Raw genomic sequence first — 24,188 nt, 5'->3', positions numbered from 1 at the left:
TGGTGAACGCTGTATAAAAAAAACTATGCCAGAATTGCTGTTTTTTGGTCACCTTGCTTCCCAAAATATAGGATAAACAGTGATCAAAAAGTCGCATGCACCCCAAAATGGTACAAATAATAACTACAGGTCGTCCCACAAAAAATACAGCCCTCATACCACTACGTCTATGAAAAAATAAAATTAGTTACGGCTCCAATAAGTCAGGAAAAAAAATATGCAGTTGTGCTGGCCCAAGGGTAACATTTCTTCTGTCAAGAGGCGATTTATCGGGGCCCTAAAATTAGGGAACCAGGGAGGGGAGTTCCCAAACATATCTACTGGAAGTGAGGGTGCCCGTATTATACCAGGACAACACTTCCCAGCAAAATTCCCCAAACTGCAAAGGTGCGGAGTGTGGACCAAAAGGGTGATAAGAAAGGACGCCATATATCAGTGCGACACCGGCCTGTGCAGAAAGGATTGCTTCACAGCGTAACACACATCTATGGATCAATTTATTGCTTACCCCATTATTATACCACCTGACTATGCCCCTGATCTACTCTGCCCAGCTTACATATGCCCCTGATGTACTCTGCCCATGTCACATACAGTGAAGGAAATAAGTATTTGATCCCTTGCTGATTTTGTAAGTTTGACCACTGTCAAAGACATGAACAGTCTAGAATTTTTAGGCTAGGTTAATTTTACCAGTGAGAGATAGATTATATAAAAAAAAAAACAGAAAATCACATTGTCAAAATTATATATATTTATTTGCATTGTGCACAGAGAAATAAGTATTAGATCCCTTTGGCAAACAAGACTTAATACTTGGTGGCAAAACCCTTGTTGGCAAGCACAGCAGTCAGATGTTTTTTGTAGTTGATGATGAGGTTTGCACACATGTTAGATGGAATTTTGGCCCACTCCTCTTTGCAGATCATCTGTAAATCATTAAGATTTCGAGGCTGTCGCTTGGCAACTCGGATCTTCAGCTCCCTCCATAAATTTTCGATGGGATTAAGGTCTGGAGACTGGCTAGGCCACTCCAAGACCTTAATGTGCTTCTATTTGAGCCACTCCTTTGTTGCCTTGGCTGTATGTTTCGGGTCATTGTCGTGCTGGAAGACCCAGCCACGAGCCATTTTTAATGTCCTGGTGGAGGCAAGGAGGTTGTCACTCAGGATTTGACGGTATATGGCTCCATCCAATCTCCCATTGATGCGGTGAAGTAGTCCTGTGCCCTTAGCAGAGAAACACCCCCAAAACATAATGTTTCCACCTCCATGCTTGACAGTGGGGACGGTGTTCTTTGGGTCATAGGCAGCATTTCTCTTCCTCCAAACACGGCGAGTTGAGTTAATGCCAAAGAGCTCAATTTTAGTCTCATCTGACCACAGCACCTTCTCCCAATCACTCTCAGAATCATCCAGATGTTCATTTGCAAACTTCAGACGGGCCTGTACATGTGCCTTCTTGAGCAGGGGGACCTTGCGGGCACTGCAGGATTTTAATCCATTACGGCGTAATGTGTTACCAATGGTTTTCTTGGTGACTGTGGTCCCAGCTGCCTTGAGATCATTAACAAGTTCCCCCCGTGTCGTTTTCGGCTGAGCTCTCACCTTCCTCAGGATCAAGGATACCCCACGAGGTGAGATTTTGCATGGAGCCCCAGATCGATGTCGATTGACAGTCATTTTGTATGTCTTCCATTTTCTTACTATTGCACCAACAGTTGTCTCCTTCTCACCCAGCGTCTTACTTATGGTTTTGTAGCCCATTCCAGCCTTGTGCAGGTCTATGATCTTGTCCCTGACATCCTTAGAAAGCTCTTTGGTCTTGGCCATGTTGTAGAGGTTAGAATCAGACTGATTAATTGAGTCTGTGGACAGGAGTCTTTTATACAGGTGACCATGTAAGACAGCTGTCTTTAATGCAGGCACCAAGTTGATTTGGAGCGTGTAACTGGTCTGGAGGAGGCTGAACTCTTAATGGTTGGTAGGGGATCAAATACTTATTTCTCTGTGCACAATGCAAATAAATATATATAATTTTGACTATGTGATTTTCTTTTTTTTTTTCTCTATAATCTATCTCTCACTGGTAAAATTAACGTAGCCTAAAAATTCTAGACTGTTCATGTCTTTGACAGTGGGCAAACTTACAAAATCAGCAAGGGATCAAATACTTATTTCCTTCACTGTATGCCCCCACATTATAAACTGAAATACCAGTAAAACTCCAAACAAAACTACTACGAAGCAAAATCTGCGCTTTAAAAGCCAAATGGCGCTCCCTCACTTCTGAGCCGTACAGCGTGTCTAAATAGCAGTTTACTTCAACATGTATCGCACCACCATACCCAGAAGAACCCTTTTAACAATTTTTAGGGGGTGTGTCTCCAGTGGCATAAGCTGGGCATGACATACTTGCCACTGAATTGGCATATCTGGGGGAAAATTTAAATTTTTACTTTGCACCATCCACAGTGCATTAATTTATGGAAAAGACTTGTGGGGTGAAAATGCTTGCTACATCTCTTAGTAAATGACTTGAGGGGTGCAGTTTCCAAAATGGGGTCACTTCTCAGGGGTTTCTTTTTATTATTTCACATCAGAGCCAATGCAAATGTGAACCAATACTTTGTAAGTCGACAAATAAGGCCTCAATTTCGCATGGTACCCTTTCACTCCTAAGCCCTGTTGATAGTCCAGGCAAAAGATTGGGGCCACATGTAGGGTGTTTCTAAAACCAGGAAACACAGCATAATAATTAGAGAGCTGTCTTGTTATGGTGGCACAAGCTGGGCACCACTTATTGGCATATCTATGGAAAAAAATCCCATTTTCACCGTGCAACATCGAGAGCACACTAATTTCTGCAAAACACCTGTGGGGTTAACATGCTCACTACACCCCTCGGTGAATACCTTGAGGGGTCTAGTTTCCAAAATGGGGTCACTTCTGAGGGGTTTCCACTTTTTTGGTCCCACAGGGGTTTTGCAAATGCTACATAGCGACCATAAACCAATCCAGCAAAATCTGCACTCCAAAAGCGAAATGGCGCTCCCTCCCTTCTGAGCCCTTCCGTGTGCCCAAAAAGCAGTTTATGACCACATATGGGGTATTGCCGTACTCGGGAGAAATTGCTTTACAAATTTTGTGGTGCTTTTCCCCCTCTTTTCTAGAAAATGAAAAATTTTGCACTAAACCTACTTCTAATTGGAAAGAAAAAAATTATTTTTATTTTCACTGTCCAATTTAAATATAATCTATGGAACACCTGTGGGGTCAAAATGCTAACTACACCACTAGATTAATTCCTCAAGGGGTGTAGTATCCCAAATGGAGTCCCTTTTGGGTAGTTTCCACTGTACTGGTACCTTAGGGGCTTTGCAAAAGCAACATGGTGTCAAGAAACCAATCCAGCAAAATCTGTGCTCCATAAGCCAAATGGTGCTCCTACACTTCTGATCCTTGCCATGTGCCCAAACAGCAGTGTATGACCACGTATGCAGTATTTCCGTACTCCAGAAAAGTTGCTTTACAAATGTTGGGGATCTTTTTTTCCTTTATTTGTTGAGAAAATAAAAAATTTTGAGCTAAAGCTACGTCTTATTGAAGAAAAAGGATTGTTTTTATTTTCACTGCCCAATTCTAATAAGATCTATGAAACACCTGTGGCGTCAAAATGCTCACTACACCCCTAGATGAATTCCTCAATGGGTGTAGTTTCCCAAATGGAGTCACTTTTTGGGCGTTTTCATTGTTTTGTCCCCTCAGGGGCTCTGCAAATGTGACATGGCCTCCGCAAACCATTCCTGCTAAATTTAAGCTGCAAAAGGCCAAATGTCGCCCTTTCACTTCTAAGCCCTGCCCTGTGTCCAAACAGCCGTTTATAACCACATGTGGGGTATTGTTTTACTCGGGAGAAGTTGCTTTACAAATTTTGTGGTGCTTTTTCTCCTTTAGTCCTTGTGAGAAAAAATTAGCTAAACCTACATTTTCTTTGAAAGAATGTAGATTTTCATTTTCATGACCTACTTCCAATGATTTCTGCAATAAACCTGTGGGGTCAAAATGCTCACTATACCCCTAGATTATCTCCTTTAGGGGTGTAGTTTTCCAAATGGTGTCACTTTGGGAGGATTTCCACTGTTTTGGCACCGCAAGAGCCCTTCAAACCTGACATGGTGCCAAAAATATATTCTAATAAAAAGGAGGCCCCAAAATCCACTAGGTGCTCCTTTGCTTCTGAGGCCGGTGCTTCAGTCCAGTAGCACGCTAGGGCCACATGTTGGATATTTCTAAAACTGCAGAACCTGCGCAATAAATATTGAGTTGCGTTTCCCTGGTTAAACTTTGTATTACAAAAAAAAAATGGATTCAAAATGTATTTCTGCAACAAAAAAAAAATGAAATTTGTAAATTTCACCTCTACATTAGTTGAATTCCTGTGGACCGTCTAAAGGGTTAAGAGACATTTTAAATGCTGTTTTGAATACTTTGGGGGTGAAGTTTTTAAAATAGTTTGAATAGAGTTTTAATTGGAAAAAGTGGTAACCATGTTTAAACTTGAAACCTACCAAAACGACAGAGTGTACAGAAGGCACAGATACCCCCACATGTTTACTTGACTGGAGCCTTAATGTTTAACAAAAAATGGCAACCATGCATACATTTTTATCCTTGTGGTGAGGGGAGGTTAGTTGGATTTTTAGTGGTAAGCAAATAAAGGCCATTTTACACTGGGTGATTATCGGGCAGACAAGCGTTCATATAATGCTCATTCCCCATAATTGCCCTGTGTAAACAGTGCAGCGATCAGCAGATGAACGAGCAAACCCACTCGCTGATTGGCGCACGCTGCACCGGCCCTTTTGTCGGCCAGTGTAAAAGGCCTTTGAATCTTAGCCAAACTGGTTTATGCCTATTATCTCCTATGTAGAATCCAAATGGATTAACATTTAGATAATCCAACACGCATGGGACTGCCAAATTGCACAGAGCCCTAAGGAAGATCAAAAAGTGTTGTTTTATTTAATATTGAAGATTCAGAACAATACCCAAGTCTTTTTGCTCTATTGTCCTACTTTGCCATTGCTTGACCTATGCACCTACTGGACACCCTATAGAAATACTGTATGATGAGTCTGTTCCAAAAATCCTGGACCATTGGGGATTACCTAGTTATCCGACATTTAGACTAATTATGTCAAGTGCCAGATTACCAGGAATTCTGTACCATCAGTTTTTGAATTAAAGGACTTTCACTATAAATTCCCCTCCAGAGCCAGACTTTAAAGGGTTTGTCTGATCAAGATAATCTCTGTCCATAGATCCTATTTGGTCTGTCCATAGATCCTATTATGATGGTCATCATAATGTGGGGAGTCTCTATGAGTCAGATTGGGGAGACATTATTTAAAGGGTTAATTTCAAGTCAGGCATTTATGGCATATCATAGCTTGGCTGTTTCCGTTACTCTCTTAGAAGTGAAGGGAGAAAGTGCACAGTCACCTCTCCATTTATACTCCATCTAAGTGCAGCAATCCCCGGCCACCTCACCATATGGGACTTGGGTAGCGACCATTTGGGAGATAGGTGCGGGTCTTAGAGGTCCCATAAATGTCTGAGTTCGGAATACCCCTTTAACAGCTGCTCTTGCTCTGGCAGACCTGCCCGTCCTTGTATTACATGATTGTCTATTCATTTAAATGGCCGGCACGTTGTACTACATTTCCCCTGTACCTGCTGCTATCCTTAGAGATGGGGTTGTCTTTCTGAGATAACCCCTTTAAGAATAAGAAAAGTCTAAAGGGCCTTTTACACCGGCCGACAATAGGCCGGTGCAGCAAACGCCGATCAACAAGACATCGTTGATCGGTGCTCGTTTGCTCCTGTCACAAGGAGTTATGGATGGGGACAAGCGGTCGTTACTCCGATCGCTTGTCCCCATACATTATTATCATGTCGGCAACGCATCTTTCTGTTTACACAGGGAGATGTGCTGCTGACAACGATAATATTTTACTTTTTTAAAACTATACGATCAGCAGATGATCACTGCCCTGTTTACACAGGGCAATTATTGGCAACGAGCGTTCTATGAATGCCCGTCTGCATGATAATCGGCCAGTGTAAAAACCCTTTAATTAATGACACAATGTTCACTTTCTTATTCTCTAAATTTGCTTAATAAAAAAAACAAACATGTCATACATAGAAATTAAAGTGGTTTTACCATCTTGGACAATTATGGCATATCCACAGAATATGCCATAAAAGTCTGATAGATGCGGGTTCCACATCTGGGACCCGCACCTATCTCTAGAACGGGGCCCCCTAAACCCCGTTCTAGCTTACTTGGCTCCGCTGCCTCCTGGCCACTTCCTGGTAAGGTGGTCGGCAGTTAAGGAAACAGTCGAGTGCTCGCTGAGCTACGCTGTTTCCGTAACTCCCATAGAAGTGAATGGGAGTTACGAAAACAGCTGTTCATTTCTCACCGAATAATAATTTCTAACAAATCCAAATGTAGAGCATTGATCAAAAATGCGCCTAAAATTATTCTCTGCAGATATTTTTTGATTTTCTCACTTATTTGTTTTTTTGTTTTGATTTATATCTGTGCAGAAATAAATCATTGGCTTCATGGAAACCATCAACAGGAAGGCTAGATGCTGTTGGTAGATCTTATTATGGCTTTATTCTTATTCCTTTTTTTTTTGTAGCAGGGTTGCATAAAGTATTAAAGTGCTAATACACTAAACAGACTCACAGCTCAGTCAATGGAGGGCATTAATGTGCGCTATTAAATAGAGAAAGTAATAAGAATATCAGACCAGTCAGCAACAGCTTGTTGACGGTTTCCAGGTTGCATTTTTTTTAACACTATACATTTAAAAAAAATCAGATAAAAAAAACACAGGTTACTCAATGTCATGGGCTGCCAAGCTACTTGTATCCTTTTCTGCTAACAATAAAGCACCAATCTAGCAGAACAGTTGGGTCATGTCCGACCTTCTTGTTGCTAGGGACATAATGCCTAACAACTACATTTGCTATATGAGGTTGTTTATGGCACTGTAATAAATTGAACAGACACATTTTTCTCTGCATGAAGAAGGTTGTAAGCCAATGGCCTATCTACCATAGAAGCAGAATATGTTACTGCTACTGGTCCATGGTAATAAGGGTGTCTCGCTGCTTTCATCATGATAATATTTGGTTTACCTGCATCCACCACTAGGGGGAGTTTACTATATACAGAATTATAGAGCTCCCAATAACTCAATGGGAGCTGTATAAATTCATACAGAGTGACTTCTTTCTTAGTAGTGACTACAGGAGGTCAGGATTTTATCATATAGGCCTATAACGGTAAGAAGTGAGGAAGAGAATTTGGTGCTTTGCGCCAGAAAAAGGTAACTCCGACCCATAGAAAGCTACAATAAGAAAGTAATCAGAAAAGAATTGGGAAAATTGTAAACAAATTCCATATGCAATAGAGAAAAGTACTCACGTTGTTTAAATACATCTAGAGACCTCTTAAGTGTGCTGCAAAAGAGAGATTAGGCATGGGTTATTTTAAAATTGACATCCAATTACCTTCTGAAATCAATGATGCAGATTACAGACTAGATTCTGATTATAGACCATTGCGGAAAGAGTCCTTTGAGAAATTACTGTTCCAACTCAAAGCCCTCCAACAATATAACAAATATGGAGTTCCCCTTTAAATGACTATTTCACAGTAGTTAATAATTAGTAAAAATAGTAATACAATGATTGTTTAATTGAAGATATTACATGACAGCTGAAATCTTCAAGACACAAGGAAACTCTTAAGGAATTTCACCTTTAGTTTTATATCATAGAGATGTGTGAGGGTTTGCGTTCACTAGCTGCAATTGGATTTAGTTCTCTGTAAAAAGCACATAGCTTGTTACATGTACACTGAGAGTGAGAAATACTGCTGCAGCTTCATCCCCCTCCTCCCTGTCTATTGTTTACTGTAGTACTCTAGATGGATTTTTTTTTTTACGTTTACAAACATTTACAATGAGCCTGCAGGCAGGGAAAGGAAACTACTGACTGCTGGAAGATGCCACTTTTTCTAATAGGATATATTACAAAGTTTCATATATGCCCGTTATAACGACCGATATGCTTTAGTATTAATAAATTATAAAATGAAGATGCGTATTTAGATTATAGTTGTTGTCCACTTTTTATTAATTCATTTTTGTTAAAAGTATCTTTTTTAAAATAAGCTGATCAGCTGTAGTTGGCGAGGGAACTCAGAAGCAAGTGTTCAATTCCTCTGCAGCACCACCACAGGTTCCATGAAGCATTGCATGAAGCCCATTGAAATCAATATGCTGTCTGTGTAATGCATAGACATGCTGGGTCCTCCAAAGAGGGAGACACTGTTTTTAGCCACTCTACACTCCAGCTAATTTATCAACATCCTGAACAAGGGGTTTCCCTCAATTATTTAAAAATGGTGCAATAGGTTCTTATACAGTAGGATAAGGCAACTGATTACTCACTTCATTTCAGTTTGACCACAGGGTTTCTTCTTGGTTAAATTAACCAAATCTTTACCGTATCTCTCTTCTATTACTGCCCTGTAGAAAGTAAAATGTCAAATTATTTTATGTCTTTATCTGAAACAAATCTTTCTTTTTCAAAATAGACAAAAAAAAAAAGGAAAGAAAAATGTTACTAGAGTCGCACATCCAAAACAATTTAAGTTACTTTATTACAATATACACCGTGTTCCAAATTATTATGCACATTGGATTTAAGTGTCATAAACATTTAATTATAAGTTTTTCAATTAAACTCATGGATAGTATTGTGTCTTAGGGTATGTTCACACGGCCTATTTACGGACGTAAATCGGGCGTTTTTGCCCCGAATTACGTCTGAAAATAGCGCCTCAATAGCGCTGACAAACATCTGCCCATTGAAAGCAATGGGCAGACGTTTGTCTGTTCACACGAGGCGTATATTTACGCGCCGCTGTCAAATGACGGCGCGTAATTAGACGCCCGCGTCAAAGAAGTGACCTGTCACTTCTTTGGCCATAATTGGAGCCGTTATTCATTGACTCCAATGAATAGCAGCGCTAATTACGGCCGTAATTGACGCGGCGTTCAAGCGCCTGCACATGCCGGTACGGCTGAAATTACGGGGATGTTTTCAGGCTGAAACATCCCCGTAATTTCAGCCGTAACGGACGCCCTCGTGTGAACATACCCTTAGGGCTCTTGTAATCAATCTCAGACACCTGTGATAATTAGTTTGCCAGGTGTGCCCAATCAAAGGAAAACTACTTAAGAAGGACGTTCCACATTATTAAGCAGGCCACAGGTTTCAAGCAATATGGGAAAGAAAAAGGATCTCTCTGCTGCCGAAAAGCGTGAAATAGTGCAATACCTTGTACAAGGTATGAAAACATTGGATATTTCAAGAAAATTTAAGCGTGATCATCGTACTTTGAAAAGATTTGTGGCTGATTCAGAGCACAGATGGGTTCGTTCAGATAAAGGCATAATGAGGAAGGTTTCTGCCAGACAAATTAATAGGATTAGGAGAGCAGCTGCTAAAATGCCATTGCAAAGCAGAAAACATGTATTTGAAGCCGCTGGTGCCTCTGGAGTCCCGTGGACCTCAAGGTGTAGGATCCTCCAGAGGTTTGCAAGTGTGCATAAAGCTATTATTCGGCCACCCCTAAACAATGCTCACAAGCAGAAACGGTTGCAGTGGGCTCAGAAATACATGAAGACTAATTTTCAAACCGTGTTGTTTACTGATGAGTGGCGTGCAACCCTGGATGGTCCAGATGGATGGAGTAGTGGATGGTTGGTGAATGGCCACCATGTCCCAACAAGGCTGCGATGTCAGCAAGGAGGTGGCGGAGTCATGTTTTGGGCTGGGGAGAGAGCTGGTAGGCCCCTTTAGGGTCCCTGACGGTGTGAAAATGACCTCTGCAACGTACGTAGAGTTTATGACTGACCACTTTCTTCCGTGGTACAAAAAGAAGAACCGTGCCTTCCGTACCAAAATTATCTTCATGCATGACAATGCACCATCTCATGCTGCAAAGAATACCTCTGTGTCATTGGCTGCTATGGGCATAAAAGGAGAGAAACTCATAGTGTGGCCCCCATGTTCTCCTGACCTCAACCCTATAACCTTTGGAGCATCCTCAAGCAAAATATCTATGAGGGTGGGAGGCAGTTCACATCAAAACAAAAGCTATGGGAGGCTATTCTGACATCCTGCAAAGATATTCAAGCAGAAACTGTCCAAATACTTACAAATTCAATGGATGCAAGAATTGTGAAGGTGATATCAAAGAAGGGGTCCTATGTTAACATGTAACTTGGCCTGTTAAGTTTTTTTTTTTATTGAAAGAGCTTTTGATTTCTGTAAATATGAACTCCTGATGCTGCAAATTCAACAAATTACCATTTTAGTTCTCTTTACAACCTTTAAAATGTTTTTATCTCTGTTGTGCATAATAATTTGAAACAGTGCATTTTAAGTTTTTTACTTCTAAAAAAAAATCTGTTATCATTAGGAGATTTGTTCAATAAAATTCGCATTATACTCCAACGGTTGATGGCTTGAAGATTATACTGACTGTCATTTGCATTGACTATTTAGGAAAATCAGCGAAAAATAACATTTGCATAATAATTTGGAACGCGGTGTACATGAAAAAGTACAAACAATGAGCACAGCAGTACCCAAAAGGAAAAAAAAACCCATCTAAAAACAATTCAAATTGAAGAAAAAAAGAGAGTGCATGTCCCTGGCCTGAATAAATGGCAAAGGGACACCCACTATTGCCCTACTAGAATTTAAACAGGAAAAATGTGAATAGAGAAATGCGAAGCAGGGGATCCCTGATGAAGCCGTACCAATGGCAAAACGCGTGGGGGTCACATCCCCACTCTTGCCCTCACAGGCCCAGCCCTTTAATTCCACCGGTATGGTGTGGTAATCGCATCTTTTCCTATCTTGCACACTGTCTTTATTTATTTGCATTGTCTTTGCATTCTATATTTGACATTATGCAATGTTAAATACTTTTGTGTCAAAAAAGACAAAATGATTGTAGGTATGATACCTATATTTGACATTGCATTTTCAGTCATTCAAATGCAGATTTTTCCAGGTGTCCTTTCTTTTAAGTGACATTTCTCCAGTTTAAATTCTAATAGGGCAAATATGGGGGTCCCTTTGGCATTTATTCATGCCAGGGACATGTGCTCTCTTCGTTTCCTTGATTGTAATTGTTTTTAGATGTTTTTTTTCCCTTTTGAGTACTGTTGTGCCAATTGTTTGTACTTTTTCATGTATATTGTAATTACAGGCCCTCAGGCTTATTGGCCGTAGGGACTATGACTGTGGGCAATGTAGGGGTTAATATGGGTACGGCGGGGCTAGTGGAATTCAGTCACTTTTCTCTTCCCCTCCCTTTTGTATGAATCCTGTGTAAAATGGCGGGTAGCCTATAGGAATGCAGGGTTCCTCCTACTGGGAGTTTTTGTGGGGAATATGGCAAGGGTGGGAGGGCATCTTCCTCTTTGGCCGTCACTTGTCCCAACCTCCCTCCCTATTGATGGTTCTGTGTATTTAGAAAAAATAAAAATTCATTTTATAAAAAAAAAAAAAAGAATAATATAAAAAAAATTAAAAAAAAAAATATATAAAAAAAATAAAATAAAAATGCTGAGAAAATGTAACAGAGCATAAACGTTTTTTACGCACGCCCTGCGTGGCGTGTTCTTGTCATTTGGTGGATATGTACTCCTTTTGATTGTCAATTTTCTAGGACGTTGTTGTCCCATTGTTTCAAGTTTCTGTTGGTTGTCATGTTTTTGTATGGGGAAATACTGGTGTCACAGCAGGCGGTGTTGGTAAAGAGTTGATCTTCATGCCCTGCCCTAGGTGGGCTGGCATTCGGGTAGTAATTAAGATACTTTGTTGCGATTGGTTATTGTTATAAATAAAGCAAGAAAATAAATAAATACAAATATAATAAAGCGGTGGCCGACCCTTGTGTCAACCCACGTTATAAATAAGCAAGCCTCGTTGTGTCATTACTATAGGGCTACATAATTTTTCCAATAGCCAAAGGGGGTATTAGCGGTGTGCACACAGTCTAAAGTAACTTAAATTGTTTTGGACATGCAACTCTAGTAGCATTTGTCTTTCCTCTTCTTTTTGTGTATGTCAGCACACCAAGCACCTTTTTTTACATATTTTGTGGTGTCCACACTATTTCTTTGTTTACCTCTATTTCAAAATAGGACCTGTAGTTTCAGAGCAACAGATGCCAACTAAGCTGCCTACAAAATATTTTTTCATATATGTCAAATTCCTGGACAAGTGCCTAAAAGCGCACGCACACGGACGAAATACGGCATCCAAAGTAGTCTTGGGGCCTTACAGTGCCAAGCCATACCATATGTCGACACATGCTAGAATGAGGATCCTGAGCCTCCCGTCCTTCCTCACTGCATGACCGCAGTGAGGAGAATTTTAAATGGAACGGCAGTCGAGCATTCGTCCTTCCGCTCCAATATCTATGCGGCTGACTGACGCAGCCAAGTGCTGTACTTGGCTGTCTCCATCAGTCCCACAGACTTTGAATGAAGCGGCATCTGCACATGCTCAACTACCGCTCCATTCAAAGTTCTCCTCACTACGGTCGCGCAGTGAGGAGGAACAAGGTGCTCAACACCCCACTCCTAGTGATCATTGGGGTCCCAGTGGTCGGGCCCTCAGCGATCAGACATTCATCACCTATCCTGTGGATAGGTGATAAATGTCAATTGTGGGAAATCCCCCTTAAGGAACATCTTAACAGGGTTGTGGTTGATTTTTGATACTCTGAATGAGCCATCTTTATTAGTGGTGACCCCAATGTTTAATTCTGGGTTTAACTTATTTATACATTTTATCTAGCCTGTAACTATTGTTTTTGTGTTAGCCAATGGCATCAATCTACCGCCATGGCCGTGGTAACGGACCGCCGCCGTTCCTTACCTGGCGACGCCTGCGACCACAGTCCGTTGTCTTCTTGCCGGCGTCTCACTCCTAGGAGACGCCAGCACTCGCGGCCGGCTGGGCCTGCTCCCTCTGGTAAACTGCCTGAGCGTTGTTGTAGTTTTCCCATGTCTGTATTGCTAAAGGTTCCTTAGTGTTTTGCAGTTCCCAGTGTTCCCGTTCCTGCTACCTGTATCCTGTGTCCCGTGCTGTGCCTTGTTCCGAGCCTGTGTAGTACCTGAGCTGTACCTTGCCTTGCCTGCTGGAATTCTCCACGTCGGCTGTCGCCTGCCCTTCCAGATACCATCCGCTACGTCTGGCGCAACCCACCACCACCAGCCCCAGCTGTGCCAGAGCCCGTGCCGCCATCCGGACTATCCCATGTACCCATGTGCTACACTCCTACCATAGACTTTGTGTGTAGACTGTGAGTTGGTCAGCTGCCTCTCCGCTATGGCGGAGCGGCTTAGTGGGTCCACATACCCCTGGATTGTGACATCTACATTGAATAATCCAGTTCATGGAAGATATTTGCAAGTTGCCTAGACACTCTGAATATTTGGCATATACATGTGGATAAATATGAAGTTATGCATCTAAAGGCTTTAAAACTGTATACACCATACATATTGTGGGTGGTGGTAAAATGAGGGAATCATTAGTGAAGGAGAATATTGGGTTTAGATCATAGATTAAAAAGTAGCACTAATGCCAATCTGCTGCTTCTAAGGCCTGCATACTTTATGGTACTAAAAAAAGGTGTCAAGAGATAGGGGCTTTAATTTGCAATCGCCAACATTTCAGTATAAACATTTCAGTTCTGGGCACCATTTCACATAAAAGATGCAATGGAACAAAGGAAGAAAAGGAAATTATAAGGGACATGAGAAATCATTATAAGGAATTTATTCATCCTTAAATGGGTTATCCAGGCATGGATAAATGATAACCTATCTGAAGGATAGGTTATCAGTATATGATAAGTGGAGATCCGACCCCCGCACCGATCAGCTGCTCCGTCAGCCTCCGGGCACCGGATGTTTTGCAGGGTATGAAGTATTCGGAGCCGGAAGCAGATGTCTCCAACCACTGCATAGCAGCCATGCTGCAGAACAGCAACATTAAAAACACAAAAAAAGCCAAACTCACCAATTGGGCAGGTATAAGCCCAGTAGGACGCAGACAGGTCAAAAACGCTGCTGAAGGAAAGTGCTCAGGTGTGTTAAATAATAATAGCCACTCTCACTAGCCTTGAGGGGAGTGGTGTGTAGGGCATGGATATAAATGTGTAGTGCAAAAAATAAATACGCTGTGTAATGCACAAGTGATAATAATGTGTACGGAATATAGGGGGCAGTAGTGCATAAGGGTCAGAACTAAGTGTTATATATAGGGAGTGAGTGCAATGTGTAAGACATGGAGGGATAGTGTGTGAGTAGTGAGGCACAGCATATACTGCCGATTAGCAGCCTATTAATAACGCCCATGCTATCAGAGCGGGCTGCCCTGCATGCAGTGCCAAACACCAGCACACCATGCTCTCCCAGCATTATAAACCTGGCCGCGTCCTGAAATAAGTATATATAGTAAATATCATAAACACATACATGAAACATGGGGTATTAGTTGTTATTTTGGCCAAAATATGCAAAGCTCGTTGGGTTGCGAACTTTGCATATTTTGGCCAAAATAACAACTAATACCCCATGTTTCATGTATGTGTTTACGATATTTACTATATATACCTTTTTCAGGATGCAGCCAGGAGACCAGTGCTGCAGTACAGTAGCTCAGCCACTATTCCATGACCAGAGCCATCTGCTTCCGGAATGGACATCCGGTGCCCAGAGGCAGCCGGAGCAGCTGATCGGTGCAGGGTCTGGGTTTCGGATGCCCACCAATCATATACTGATAACCTATCCTGTAGATAGGTTATCAGTTGTCCGTGCCTGGACAACCCTTTTAAGAAGAGGAATTTATGATGGGACAAGCTGGGCATAGACATGAGTTAGCTTTTGGTCAACAAGTACCTACAACCTGTCGATCTCTGTTACCACCAAGAGAAAGATAGAAACTGTAGATAGATAAATAAATAAAGATATACCAATCATAGAACCATGATCTTCTTCCTAATTCCTAAACCTTCATCTCCCACTACACATTATACTGTAATTTCTTAATTGCTGCTCTTTTTTGTCCCTTTACGTTTCCTACTCTTCATTTTTATTTGTACGACTTAGTTCCAGAACTGGATGATTTCAGATAGAAATTTTAGCTTATTTTTTTTTTTTACGTTTTGTAACTTTTAGTACCAATAAAAGTTACTGTATGAAATTATATCAGTCTGCTGCGGAGATGGAGTGTTCCAGAGAACTGGTGCAGCAGAAGAGAAAACCTACATACAGTGTATTCCTTCACATCTGTAATACTCCTGTGCATGTTCGTTTTGATGAATCTTGTTAATTCTTATAATGAATGCATCACACACCTTTCCCTTATGAAATCTTCAAACTCCTTGCAGTTTTTTCTCCCATCATTCATGTGCTGGAGTAGGGTGTCATAGCCTAGAGTACTGGTAATGTCTGTACTCTGCAGGAAACAAAAGAGAGAACTGGTTCATCAGACACTCATTTATGACCATGTAAAAGTACAGATCTGCACTACAAGTAATCATTGACAATTTAACAAGATTTCTTGACACAAGTACAAGTCAGTTTCAGAAGGGAAAACAGTTTCTGTCAGAAGTTGGGTGGATCCGCTGTACATATAACTTAATACAACAGGAATTTACACCTTCTTTTGAACACAGATGGAAATGTTATTTTCAAGAACAGGATGAGCTGATTAAATGTATTCAAAAGGAAATTCCCCAACTCAGACATTTATGGCATATCCACAGTATTAGACCATAAATGTCTGACGGATGTGGGTCCCACTTCTGTAGGACCCAAACCTGTGTCAAGAATGGGGGTCCGCATCCAGGCGGAGGAAAAGTGTAAAGGTAGCAGCATAAATGTGGGCTCCGCTATTTCTGTAACTTCCATAGAAATTAGAGAGGACCTGTCACCTCTCCTGACATGTCTGTTTTAGTAAATAGTTGTATTACCAATAGTGTAACAATGCTGTTGAACCTTTTTTTGAAACTCTACATTGTGCCATTCCTTTGTTATTCCTCCTAGAAATGTACAAACAAATTGACAACGGGGTGTTACTGGTTGGGGGCGTGTCCCTATGCAGTCTGACATTATCCAATCAATGTTGACAGTACCTGAGTGTGTAGAGACACGCCCCTTTGACAAGAGAATGGTAACACCCAGTTGTCAGTTTATTCATAAGTTTCCAGTAGGAATAACAGAAAAACGGCACAATGCAGAGTTCTAAGAAACGATGCTCGAGAATTGTAATCTTATGGGGAATACAAGTATTTACTAAAACATTAACCCGTTAGTGACCGCCAATACGTCTTTTCACGGCAGCCACTAACGCGCTTTATCCTGATGCATATGCCTTTTTACGGCGCTGCATCAGAATAAAGTAAACAGAGCAGGGAGCTGTCAAATCTCCCTGCTCTCAGCTGCCAGACGTAGCTGGGGGCATCCCTGCTCGACCGGGTAAGATCGATATTAGTATCGATCTCACCTGTTTAACCCTTCAGATGCGGTGTGCAATAGCGTGCACCGCATCTGAGTGGTTTTTGGAGAGAGGGAGGGAGCTCCTTCTCATCCCACCGACGCCCGGCGATAAGATCGCCGAGTGTTTGTGTCTCCGATGGCAGCCGGGGCCCTAATAAAGGCCCCCAGGTCTGCCTGTAGCGAATGCCTGCTAGATCATGCTGCAGGCATGACCTAGCAGATGACTGTCCGTGTTAAACGAACAGGCAGTAATACACTGCAATACAGAAGTATTGCAGTGTATTATAATAGCGATCGGAGAATTGCATATTAAAGTCCCCTAGTTATAAAAAAAATGTAATAAAGTTCATGAAAAAAAAATGTGAAAAAAAAATGAAAAACCCACTTTTTCCCCTTACAAACTGCTTTAGTATTAAAAAAACAAAATAAAGTAAAAAAGTTACACATATTTGGTATCGCCGTGTCCATAACGACCCCGACTATAAAGATATTACATTACTTAACCCGCATGGTGAGCGCCGTAAAAAATGAAATAAAAAACGACGGAAAAATTGCTGTTTTCTATGAATCCTGACTTTAAAAAAATGTGATTACTCCAAAATGGTACCAATAAAAACTACATGTCTTCCAGCAAAAAAAAGCCCTCATACAACTGCATCGGCGAAAAAATAAAACCGTTACGGCTCTTCAAATATGGAGACACAAAAACAAATAATTTTGAAAAAAAAAGCGTTTTTACTGTGTAAAAGTAGTAAAACATACAAAGTCTATACAAATTTGGTATCGTCGCAATCACAACAACCCGCTGAATAAAGTTATTGTATTATTTATACAACACGGTAAACGCCGTAGATTTAGGACGCAAAAAAGTGTGGCAAAATTTCAGATTTTTTTCTATTCCCCCCCAAAAAAAGTTAATAAAAGTTAATCAATAAATAATATGTACCTCAAAATCGTGCTATTAAAAAATACAACTTGTCCCGCAAAAAACAAGACCTTATACAGCTATGTCGACGCAAAAATAAAAAAGTTATAGCTCTTGGAATGCGACGATGGAAAAACGTAAAAAATGGCTTGATCATTAACGTCTAAAATAGGCTGGTAATTAAGGTCTAAAATAGGCTGGTCATTAAGGGGTTAAAGTCAGGCGAGCTGACAGATCCTCTTTTGTAGCGAGTTTGCAGCCACTTCTACATTCAACTTCACTTGGATGTCGTGACTTGCAAAACCCCTTTTCTCAACATAGGTGCGAGTCCCAGAGGTGGAACCCACATCTCTCAGATATTTATGGCATAGACTGTGGATAACCATTTAAAGTGATGATTCTGAATTTCAATTAAAGCATTTTCTTTCCATTTTGCCCCAAGCTGGTTAAAATCAACAAAAACTGTCCTCTACATTCCTACCTGGCTTTTACATTATAACCTGAATATTAATTATACATATAGAATTATTAGAGGCATACACAGAATTCATAGGGCCAATAGCAAACTAAGTATATGCCCCACCCCTAAAAGAGGAAAAAAGTGAAAAATGTGCTCCCGACATATAACTATGATGGAGGGCTGTAAAGTGATGCGAACACTGCCTATCTTAAAATACACAGCACAAAAACATATCGTGGAAATCCATGAGCTACATCGTAGTTGTCTAGAGACTTCCACCACATTAATGATTTCTTAATCTAAGAATTGTAATTGTGAAAGTTTGAGTAATGATTATGGGTCAGAGGATGTCCTACTAGGGCTTAGCCATGGTAAAAGTCATGGTAAACTCACGAATGACACACAGTGTTATGCTCGCGGTCGCTGACCACCGGCACGTCCCACTTACCGGCGGAACTGTATTTTTATGTCGGTATCACCCTCCTGCAGCGCTCTCCTGTGTCCCATAGGGTGCGCGCGCGCTCACTCCCAGCCTTAAATGGCCAGCGTGCGCACCTGTCTAAAGTTTCCCAACCAACCCAGTGACACACGGGACTTTAAAAGGGCTTGTTAGTCTTCCTGTGTTCGTCTATACAAATGGTCCCTTAATTGTATCCTGCTCCCAGTGTTTCCGTTTCCTGCTTCCCGTATCCTGCAAAACTTGGGACCTAATTGCAAACCAATACTGGTGGCCTACGCTGCCTAAAGATATTGTGGACTTTGTCTCCTCCTGCCCTGTCTGTGCCTCTAATAAAGCTGCTCATTCCAGACCTGCTGGCCTGGTCCAACCCCAACCCGTGCCCGATATTGCAATGGACTTTATTACGGACCTTCCTCCTTCGGCTGGATGCACTACAGTCTGGTTGGTGGCTTTTCTAAGATGGCACATTTCATCTCACTAACCGGTCTTCCCTCTGCTCCTCGTCTGGCTAACCTCTTCATACAACACATCTTTCGTCTGAATGGCTTGCCGCTCCACATAGTGTCCGATCGGGGGGTTCAATTCACATACAAATTCCGGAGAGCCCATAATATTTGACTTTACCTCTGCTTATCATCCTCAGTCTAATGGCCAAGTCGGGAGAATTAACCAAATATTAGAGAATTAATTACCTATGTCACTTAAATTCTGTTCAGCATGACAACTGGGTGCACCTTCTTCCTGGGGCCGAGGTCTCCTACAAGAACCACACAAGTGAATCAACTGCCTCTACTCCATTCTTCATCTTTTACAGCCAACATCCACGGGTCCCTCTTCCAGTTCCTGCTACATCTCAGGTACCCGCAGCTAACTCTGCATCTGGGGACTTTCTTCACATCTAGCAGCTGACCAGGTTATCTATCCTATAGGCGGTCGACTGCATGAAGAGGAATGCTGATAGGTGAAGAAGAGAACCTATTCAGTTTCCCCCTGGAACCAAAGTCTGGTTATCTTCTAAATAAACCTGCTTACAAATTTGCTCCCAGGTTCCTCGGACCTTTCGAAGTCCTGTAACAAATAAACCCTGTGTCCTATAATATAAGCTTCGGCTGCCTCCTTCCCTCAGAATCCCCAACTCATTTCATGTATCCCTCCTGCAACCTGTAGTTCTGAACCGCTACAGTAAGTCTCCTCATTCTGCAGTTGCTCCCAGCGGTTCTTCTGACATCTTTGAGGTGTAAGAGATTCTGGACTACAAGAGGGTAGCAGGAAAGACATTCTATCTGATGGACTGGAAAAGATTTGGTCCTGAGGAGAGGTCCTGGGAGCCGGAGGACAACATCAATGCCCCAGCTCTCATCCAAAAGTTCCTCTCACGCTCTGCAGCTAAGAAGAGGGGGCGTAAGGGGGGGTACTGTTGTGCCTGCGGTTGCTGACCACCAGCATGTCACACTTACCGGCAGCAACGACCACAGAATTGTATCTTCATTTCGGTGTCTCCCTCCTCAGAGATGCCGACACACACGGCTGCAGCACCCTCCTGTGTCCCGTAGGGTGCGCGCGCGAGCTCACTCCCGGCCTTAAAGGATCATTGTGCGCACCTATCTAAATTTTCCCAACCAACCCAGTGACAACCTGGACTTTAAAAGGGGATCTGCCCTTCCTATCCTTGCCTGAGCGTTGTTAGTCTTCCTGTGTTAGTCTATACAAATGGTTCCTTAATTGTATTCTGCTCCCAGTGTTCCCGTTTCCTGCTTCCCATATCCTGTAGCTGTGTTTCTTTACTAATCCTAAGCCTATTGTTGGAGTCGTGTGTGTGCCTCATCTGCCACGTCTGGTGTCATCTGCCATGTCTGGTGTCATCTGCCACGTCCTGTGTCATCTGCCACGCCAAGCATCACCTGTGCCACGTGTCTGCTACTCTGAGCATTTGCCTGAACACCCTCCCAGGTACTGGGAGACTATTGTTTGGCCTGCAGCTTCTCCGCTACGACGGAGCGGTCTAGTGGGTCCAGATTAGGGATGTACGATGCATCGAAACTTCGATAACGTTTCGATGCCGTGCACCCCCAAACGGTTCGATGCCGTTATTTCATGTAGTATTTCGATACTAATAGAATTGTAACACATAAATGTATGAGAGCGGTGCTGCGGCTGTGTAATACAGCCATTACCCCGCTCCTGAGTCCTGACAAGTGCGCCCCGTCAGGATGATGCGATGCGGCCAGCGCTGCACTAATGAGCGTCGGCTCTGAAGATCGAACATGGCGGGCGCAATGCAAAACACCCCATGTTCTCTCTTCAGTACCTGAACCGCCGCTTATTAGTGCAGCGCCGGCCGCATCACCTCATGCTGACCGCGCGCACACTTAATGTCAGGAGCGGGCAATGGCTGTATTAGACAGCTGCAGCCCCGCTCTATAACGGCGGAGATCAGAGAAACCTCTCATCTCCGCCGTTATTCCAGTGAATGCTGCGATCACAGCGGACCGCAGCATTTAAGAGGAAAATGAGAAGGGGGGATGCCCCTTGGGTCGCGTCACAGGAATCCCTGTGACGCGATTGAGGAACATACCATATATGGGCAGACAGCACAGGGTTTATTGAAGGACCCCAGGGCTGTCTGACCATATTTCCTGTTGTTAGGGCATACTGAGGTATGTCCTAACAACTGCCTGTGTACTATCCATACACAGGCTAATCTACTGGTATATAGATATATGCCAGTACATTAAAGTTTAAAAAGAAAGTAAAAACATACAGTAATATTAAATTTTTTAAAAATACACCTTTTTTACAGTAAACATTAAAATAAGTCTCAATACACAAAATATACACATATTCGGTATTGGCGCAGCCGTAATAACCTGCACAACTATTTTTTTGCTTAATTTATGATGTGTACGTTGTAAAAAAATAAAATAAAAACTGCTTACTTTCACTTATTGTGAGGTACGAGGTGTTATGAATTTAACCTCCATGTGCCTCACATTAATAGTAATTAACCCCATCATGGGGTTAATTACTATTAATGTGAGACACATTCAATATTCATCACACCTCGTGCCTCACCTCAGAAAATGGAAGAACTTTTTTTTTTATTACTGTTGGCAAAGTATCGTTTTGGTATCGAAATTGCAATACTACACAAAGTATCGGTATCGAAGTCCAAATTCTGGTATCGTGCCAACCCTAGTCCAGATACCCCACAGCCGTGACACACAGCCTCAATGTTTTCCTGTGGGGGGGACGCAACAGTCGCAAGAGTTTTCAGGCTCTATCATGAGGGCACTGTGGCGGGTTATTTTATGGGGCACTGTGGCTGGCTCTGTTATGGGACTCTGCGGCTGGCTCTGTTATGGGACTCTGTGGCTGGCTCTGTTATGGGGCACTGTGACTAGCTCTGTAATGAGGGCACTGTGGCTGGCTTTATTTTAGGGGCTCTTATAGGGGCTCTTTTTGTACCCACAAATAGTGGGTTTGTTGCGGATTTTTCACAGTGTTCCTGCAGAATTTTCAACGCAAAATTTTGCTGCGGATTTCATAATTGAAAAGGGTGAAATCCGCAGTGAACATCCAGAATTTCTTAGACTGTCTTTTATGGGGGTGCTATGGTTTTCCCTATTATGTAGACACTCTGACACCTGAAAAACTTCCCTGTCTCTCTTTCTCCAAAAATTACAAAGTATTGTTTAACATGACATAAGAAGGAAATGAAAAATGGGTTGACTAAAAATGGACAACCCCTTCAGCACTGACAAGATGAGCTCTGTAACATCTAGAGTGAAAACCAGAAGTAAAATATTATATTCCAGTGGAGTAAGGTTAGCAGATACGAGGATGACTCATATGTAAATATAATTGTAAACATTGCGAATAAAACAAAACATGGCAGGTGAATTGCCCTATAGCCCGGGGACAGGTCCACCCAAGGACTGCAATGCCGGTTAAGCAAGTTTCATATTTTCTGTGTGACAAGTCATGTGCCAGAGATGTCTTCATTCACTCAAACGTGTAAACCTTCATGCTACGTAAGTTTAGCCCTGTAGCTCTATGTGGATTTTAAAATACTATAATCTCGGGGAAAAACGGACAAAAATACATGGCTGATGTCCCTATCTGCAGAACGACCAGATGTCAAAAGTTTGTCCCTGAGAAATTCTTTCCGTTACAAATTACAATGAATGTTGTTAGCAATTTAAAGGGCATTTCTATTAAAAGCCTCGTGCACAGGGCAATATTATGGCTTTATGTTGTATGGAGTCGTAATAGGCCATGCATAGAGGTGCATGGGGCCTTACTGTACGGTCTTTTCTGTCTAATTCTGTACAGATCCAACAGAAAAAAATAGTGGTATGTTCCATCACATGGCATATTATGGATGTATTCTCTCCTAGAAGCATTGCTTCTAGGGAAAAATATCTCAAACATATGGCTTCCATACTATAGCCAGTTGTATGAGGCTTGGATGGGGAAAGACAAGATGCTTTTCCCTCTTCTCTGTTATCAGCACAGTGCCTACCCAGCTGAGTCATATTAGGTTGCTAGTGCTACACTGTCTAATGACCACAGGCTTATTAATGGAGAAGGTGTAAATTTAGTAGTGTGTCCTTAGCAACCAGTCTGGATGGAGTCTTTGCAACCAGTCTGGATGGAGTCTTAGCAACCAGTCTGGATGGAGTTTTAGCAACCAGTCTGGATGGAGTCTTAGCAACCAGTCTGGATGGAGTCTTAGCAACCAGTCTGGATGGAGTCTTAGCAACCAGTCTGGATGGAGTCTTAGCAACCAGTCTGGATGGAGTCTTAGCAACCAGTCTGGATGGAGTCTTAGCAACCAGTCTGGATGGAGTCTCAGCAACCAGTCTGGATGGAGTCTTAGCAACCAGTCTGGATGGAGTCTTAGCAACCAGTCTGTCCCAGATTACTTGGGCCTTTATCTCATACTTGCCAAAATTTGTGGAGAGACATGGGGGAAATCTGATAAATTTAGTATGAACAACTACTCATTTATATAAGGCAAGCCACTAACCGACAAAATAATACAGACCAGACCCTCTTACTTAATACAGACCTCAGACCAGACCCTCTAAACTAATACAGACCCCAGACAAATATAGACCCCCGGATCCTCAAAGTAATACAGAATCCAGTCCAGACCTCCATACCTCTCCCGTACCTGCTGTCATCATCACTGCCAGTTGTCACCACAGACAACGACCCGACTCCGGCTGGTGTCAGGATGCTGTCTGCAGTGGCGCTCAGGAACAGAGAGTACTGCAGAAATGGAGCCAGGTGAGTACATTTTAAAACACACAGGGCACAGGAAAATTTGCCTGTTCCTCCAGGAGTCTGTGAGGTCTCCCCTTTTTCCGGGAGTCTGCCGGTCAGTTGGCAAGTATGTTGTAATGTGTGCTTTAACACAAGGAAGAATTGGCAGTGTTGAAGCCAGAAAGGGGCAATGCAAGGGTTTCTTTATTTCTTACGCCATGGTCCAAGCTTTTTCTTTGCCAAAACTGATATTAGATCGAATAAGAGAGGTGTCTCCTCTGGTTAAACTTACTGGCAAAAGACATTTTAATAGCCTAAAAATTCTAAATGTTTAGATTTCTAAACAGTATAGTACGTTTCTTGTCGTTAAAGGCTATGTACACCTTTTTGA

At 42.1% G+C, this 24,188-nt stretch overlaps 1 protein-coding gene across 2 annotated transcripts in view; it reads right to left on the bottom strand.

The window, feature by feature from the left end:
• The window catches only part of PSTPIP2 (proline-serine-threonine phosphatase interacting protein 2), a 137,370-nt gene that overhangs the window by 66,534 nt on the left and 46,648 nt on the right, over positions 1–24,188 (bottom strand). For both annotated transcript variants that reach the window (XM_075840714.1, XM_075840706.1), the window contains exons 2-4: positions 15,541–15,641; positions 8,537–8,614; positions 7,507–7,541 (exon numbers count right to left, since the gene is read on the bottom strand). In XM_075840714.1, coding sequence (XP_075696829.1) covers positions 7,507–7,541; positions 8,537–8,614; positions 15,541–15,641 — 214 coding nt within the window. The remainder of the gene's footprint in view (positions 1–7,506; positions 7,542–8,536; positions 8,615–15,540; positions 15,642–24,188) is intronic.

This window comes from Rhinoderma darwinii, chromosome 1, assembly GCF_050947455.1.
Source record: "Rhinoderma darwinii isolate aRhiDar2 chromosome 1, aRhiDar2.hap1, whole genome shotgun sequence".
In the NCBI taxonomy this organism is placed as follows: Eukaryota; Metazoa; Chordata; class Amphibia; order Anura; family Rhinodermatidae; genus Rhinoderma; species Rhinoderma darwinii.
The sequence above is the reverse complement of the archived record's forward strand: the minus strand, read 5'-3'. Positions and strand labels throughout refer to the sequence as shown.